Below are 6076 nucleotides of genomic sequence, written 5' to 3'. Positions count from 1 at the left end.
CGGGCAGACGCCCAACGACTGAGCCACCCAGGCGCCCCAATAAATAAATAAAATCTTAAAAATAAATAAAACATTTGAGAGAACGTGAGCAGGGGGTGGGGGAGGGGCAGAGGGAGAGGAACAAGCAGACTCCCTGCTGAGTGGGGAGCCTGACAGAGGGCTAGATCCCAGGACCTCAGGGTTGAACCAGACGCTTAACTGACTGAGCCACCCAGCTGCCCCTTAAAAAAAATTTAATCTCTACACCCAATGTGGGACTCAAAGTCACAACTCCAAGATCAAGAGTTACTTGCTCTACCAACTGAGCCAGCCAGGCACCCCTGAAGAGCAACAATTTGGTTCAAAAAACAATTTTTTTTAAAGATTTTATCTGAGAGAGAGAGTGAGAGAGCACGAGAGGGTAGAGGGTCAGAGGGAGAAGCAGGCTCCCTGCCGAGCTGGAAGCCTGATGTGGGACTCGATCCCGGGACGCCAGGATCATGACCTGAGCCGAAGGCAGTCGCTTAACCAACTGAGCCACCCAGGCACCCTAAAAAACAATTTTTACCTTAGAACCACCAGGAAATCAAACAATGGAATGCATTCTCTGCTATATTTATTACAATTATACCTCGATACACTAATGTAATTGAAAGTGATAAATGCATAATTCTTTGAAATATATTGTTGTTGGGGCAAGGTGACACTTATAAATTGGGTGTCACATTCAGGGAGATGCTGTTTATCATTGTACTTACACTGACCATGACCTGATCTGTATTAGTTGCATCTGAGACCACATATTAGAGTGCTTGATAAAAAGGTTTTATTATTTTTTAAAATTAATAATGCTTCATTTTAACCAAAAGCCCCACTAAGGAAAACCAGATAAATTTTTAAAAAAGTGCTTTATGCACTGATGATCAATAATTTGAAGCCTGAGGCCCTCTTGAGGAAATTCTCTTTTTGGTTTGCAAAAGCTGTGGGATGGGGCGCCTGGGTGGCTCAGATGGTTAAGCGTCTGCCTTTGGCTCAGGTCATGATCCCAGGGTCCTGGGATCGAGCCCCACATCGGGCTCCTGGCTCAGCAAGGAGCCTGCTTCTCTCTCTCCCTCTGCCTCTCTCCCTGCTCATGCTTTCTCTTCTCTATCTCTGTGTCTCAAATGAATAAATCCTTTAAAAAAAAAAAAAAAGCTGTGGGAGACCATTAACATCATGAGGCCAGTTACAGGAAATACTGATCTCTAAAATGTCATGGTCTCACACCCTATGGGGGGGGCTTATGGACCTGACTTAATATAGCATGTGCACGCCCAATTATAGGACAAATCAGCAGCAAGTATTTCACACATTTATAAGCACAAGAGCTATTGTATTCACTCCCGGATAAAGCTTCTGGGCAGGCAGTGAAATTAGGCAAATGGTATGGTAATCCAAGGTGAATGGTGAGGTTAAGGCCTCCACACCCCAAACCGTTGGATATGGTGCGAACTATGAATATGGGAAAAATCTCAGAATTTGAACAGGTAAACAAAGACCAGACTCCACTCAGGTAAGTGAAACTGCCAGACTATCAAAACAAGTTCTTGAAAGGAGACTTCCACAGAACTCATTTGCCTAGCAGAAGTAAAGAAATCTCAACTGAGAGAGATTCTTCATAGTGACCACTCCAATTTCAGTGTCTGCACAGAGAAGTAGAGAGTTAGACAACTTGTGTATGCTGAGGAATGCCACTAAATTAGCTCCTGGGAGAATTATTAACTTTTATAGGTAATTTTCACTTTTTCTCTCAGGGACAGAATTCAACTTTCACTTTAACATTAGTTGGGAACTAATTTCCTCTGTTGTTTGGTTGTGTATTTTGAGAAAGCAAATCCATGGGCACTTGCAGAGGCTTAGAACATATACCAGCATTACAAGTCATGGAAACACATAACTAAAAGTTTTACTTTAATCACAAATTCACAACTAGAGATTTTATTTGCATGTCTTAGAAAGCTAAAAAGACATGTTAAATTTTTTAACTGATCAGCAAAAATATGTGCCACAGATTCATAATTTAGGATTTATCACATAAATATAATATTTATAAATATATCTTTTATTTGCAAAATTATCATTCTTAAAACATTTCTTTCCAACATGTTTGAAATTTTCACGTGTTTTAAGGAAAAAAACCCCACCCTCTTTAAAAATGTACCACTAAACTTTAACGTGCAACTAAACCAGTGCCACCAAACTAAAAGAGAAAAAGAAACATACTGTTGTGTTGGATATGTAGTTGTTACTACAAACAGTGACAATACCTGTCCCAGACGGTGATTGTACACATGCTTTTCTTTCACTTCTCAGTCATTGTCAGAACCATTCGGAGGTAGGAAAACCAATGCGTCATGGAAAATATGCCCAAATGCCCTAAGACGGTATACCCCATACATCATCACATGCATCTGATTAGGAGTCAGTCCATTAAAAGTAACAGCCATATCTGAACAGCATCCTTCAACCACAAGGTTGGGGTGATTAGTCATTGCCTCCTTAATAAAAAGCCCAACGGATTTGGTATTAAATACATCTTTTCCTTCAGAATCTTCTGCATTTTCTGCAAACACTCCAGCATATTTCAGGCAGACTGCTAGCTGCTTATCTTCAGATATCTTCCAAATCATCCCTCCCTGTTCAGGACACTTTTCAGGGATACCGAGGAGGCTGTTAAGTCTTTTCATTGATTCTATACTTAAGACGATGCCTCCTTCTACACTCACATATTCAAGGTCTCCGGATTTTATAGTGTGGCCTAGATAGAAAGGTTGTGATGGATCCTTTTTTAACAAAAAATACTTTAAGTTTTCAATAATAGCAAACGTAGTGGGGTGTGCAAGGAAGAACCAGTTGTATTGGTCTCTATATTTATCAAAGGCGTATTTGTAAGCTTTCCTCATCATTAGCCACATGTCATCTGTTTCCATGTTAATTGACTCAAACACTTTAACATTTTCAGAACTGAAGAACTCTGCTTTGTCACAGTGTTTGGTCCAAGTCTCCCTCACTGCAGCCCAAAGACTCACATCTTTGGGTTTTACAAGGATGATACAGTATACCCGAAAGCTCTTACTGAGCTCCATACGTTCATCCTCTGAAATTTTCAAGATATCTTCTTTATTAGGCGCTTGCAGGTGATGATGCTCATGCTGGTGCATTCTATTTCCATGACCAATCCTAACGTGTCCTAGCATAGTGATCAACGCACAGAAAATGCTTCCGAGCATCACACCCTTCAAAAATGAACTGCTTTCAGAAAGCATTTTTCCTATAAAAAAAGAAAAAGATCCTTAGGATACTTAATAGAAAAGGATTAGTCTAGCAATTTGATTTGGTATACCTTATATACTTACATTTTGCTCTTAACATTAAAATAAAGTTCCCAAGTTTGAAATCAAGTTAGTTGCATAGAGTACCAATACCAAGAGGTCTAAGGATCTTTAGCTTCCAATGGTATCTGATCACTGTTCTGTATAAACTGGAACTTTACAACACCTCTATGCACTAGAATTTTTTGGGAGGCCATTTTGCACTTCATCTATTAATTAAATAATAAATCAAAACATTAGCCCTAGAAACCAATGTTACAGAGGTTGTCAGTCCATCATTCTCTGAAGGAATTTCATTTCAAAGCTTGCATTATCTAAATACTTCCGCAGATATAAATGGACTTTACATCAAACCCTTAAATTGAACAGATAAAACCACCTACAATTAGCAAATCACCAACGGTATCTGTGCTGGCATTTCTGTTCTCAACCTAGTGCTTTATTTAACTGATGGCTGCTGTCCTTAGGTGTTTGAGTACATCTACAGCAAATTTCTTGAGAATGATACCGTACATGTTAATATTACTCTTTCATTCCTAAGACTAAATGGTTTCCAATACAGTATCCCAACCAACTAATGTTAATAAAGGCCCATAATGAAAATAGTTAAATTACTTGCGTGAGAACTGACTCAATACAGGCATATCTGGGGAACCATTAATGAACATTTTTAGTTCCTCCAAAGGCATTTTCTTATTCTTTGGGGAAGTAAAAAGGGAAAAGTCTACACTTTGATTTCAATTAGAAATTAAAAGAAAAGCCAACCCTAAATACAACTGTTGAGATTTCCCAATCTCCTCTGTATCTCCGCAAGGAATGTTCTACTGAGCTACTTAGATTTTTCCCTTTGTCTCTTAAAGTTGGAAGAAACCTTAGAAGCTACCTAGTATCATTTCTCTCATTTTACTGATAGGGAAAGAGAGGGTACACAGAGGTTAAGTAACTGACCCAAAGTCACACAGTCAGTGGTAGAAGTGAACCAGAAATCAGATCTCTTGATATCAGTGTAATGCTTTTTCTATTACAGAATAATGATATGAAGAGTGCTTCTACTCATATTGTTGAAAATTTAATAGATGAGTTACCGAATAACCTTGTTTTCCTACAAATGAAAAAAAATGTGGGATCTGTTAATCATAATTGACATTTTGCACCCATCTTATCATCCTGCTATAAAGAAACCACCCCTTGGTCGTCTTCTAGAGGAAATGGACTTCAACTTCTATTAGAAAACTAAGGTGTGGAATAGCTTGACAGAGTAATTCCTGAGTGTGGGTGGAGTGGGCAAAGAGGCAGGATGGTTTTCCTGTGTCACTCACAGAACTTGGTCAATAAACAGCTCTACGAAGGAAAAGAGAACTGATAGGAAACAAGCTCTGTTTAATATCGGAATTATTAGATGCACTCTAAAAGTAATTTATATAGGACTTTATTCCTGACCCACATATGATAATTCACACGTGTCTCTTAGCTTGAGAATAGCATGTCAGAATTCTTCCTGATGGGGATACTACTCATGGATCACATGCATAAATTACTGTTTTTCCATGGGGGGGGCAAAAAATTGTAACACTGGAGTTGTACATGATAGGATATTTGGTGCAGAGGAGAGGGAAACTTAAAACTGCACATGGACACAAATGAGGCAAAAACTACCAGAGTGGTTTCTGCGATGGCATCTTTTTAGAAGGTGAAGGTAGTTAGGTGGCGTATGGAAGAGGAGAACGAAATGGAGAACAAAAATGAGGGAGGACGTGGTCACCTCAAAACCCATTGAGGGGCTAAGGCAGCACCTCTACGCAGGCGACTCTCACTCTCCCCCACTAACTACCGCTCCCACTGCACCTGCCCGGGTACCCCGCGTGGAGCCTGCTGGGACTGGGCCAAAGCCCAGGCCTTCCCCCAGGAGAGGGGCGGGGCCGGTCCGCTCCCGGGTCCGCTCAGGGTGCGGGCCGACGCCCCAGCACTCACCCGCATCTAGAACGGCTCAGAGGCGGGAAAGCGCAGTCGCGCACGTTTTTCCTCTCACGTTCGCGCGCCACCCGGTTACGCTCCTGGTCGGGCTGCTCTAGATGCAGGGGGTGTCCTCTCGTTGGTTTCACTAAAGGCGGGGAGGGCCAGGAAGTGAACGCCGCGACCGCGCGGGCAGCGGGGAGGAGCCGTCGGCCCGTGCTGACGTCAGAAGGGCCCGCACGCACGCCGCGCCCCTTTATTCCCCGCCTCCTGCTGAGTTCAGAGAAGCGCGTCTTGCTGGCGTGACCCGCACGCTTGCCTGTACCCAATGGGAGGCGTGCGTGCGTACGACCCGCTGACACCTCCCACCTCTTCACCTTCTCTGCGTGGAAACCGCGAGAGCGAGGTGGAGCGTTACTGCTTGCCGCTCTTGTGTCACGTTTCCTGGTAGTTTCTCTAACATGCTAACATGCATCGTTGCATCCTCATATGGATGAGGAGGGTGCGCCACCCAGTATTCCTGGGCTGGGACCAAAATGCAAGCCACTGAAATATTCCTCGATTTATGAGGGCAAGGATTTTCTATGGTTGTTGGAATGGCATCTGAAGCCCCACTGACTGGAATCCAATCCTGTCTTCACCGCGTCCTTTGGTATGCTGGGAAAGTTACTTCACCTCGTTATGCCTCAGTTCCCTCCTTTGTAAAGTACAGAAAATACCACGGTAGTGCTCATAGGAGATAAATGAGAGTGCATAGGACTCCATTAGTAAAA

General features: G+C 42.3%; 1 protein-coding gene across 1 annotated transcript; it reads right to left on the bottom strand.

Annotated features, from left to right (window-relative positions):
• Nucleotides 1-1940: 1940 nt before the first annotated feature.
• Nucleotides 1941-5510, bottom strand: C1GALT1C1 (C1GALT1 specific chaperone 1). The gene is made up of 2 exons (XM_025852676.2): nucleotides 5322-5510; nucleotides 1941-3289 (listed from the first exon to the last, which is right to left on the bottom strand). Exon 2 carries the CDS (start codon nucleotides 3282-3284, stop codon nucleotides 2328-2330), a length of 957 nt encoding a protein of 318 aa, XP_025708461.1. The 5' UTR covers nucleotides 3285-3289; nucleotides 5322-5510; the 3' UTR covers nucleotides 1941-2327.
• Between the last annotated feature and the right edge of the window lie 566 nt (nucleotides 5511-6076).

This window comes from Callorhinus ursinus, unplaced genomic scaffold (assembly GCF_003265705.2).
Source record: "Callorhinus ursinus isolate GAN/ISIS: 27379988/994484 unplaced genomic scaffold, GSC_fseal_2.0 scaffold33, whole genome shotgun sequence".
NCBI lineage: Eukaryota > Metazoa > Chordata > Mammalia > Carnivora > Otariidae > Callorhinus > Callorhinus ursinus.
The sequence above is the reverse complement of the archived record's forward strand: the minus strand, read 5'-3'. Positions and strand labels throughout refer to the sequence as shown.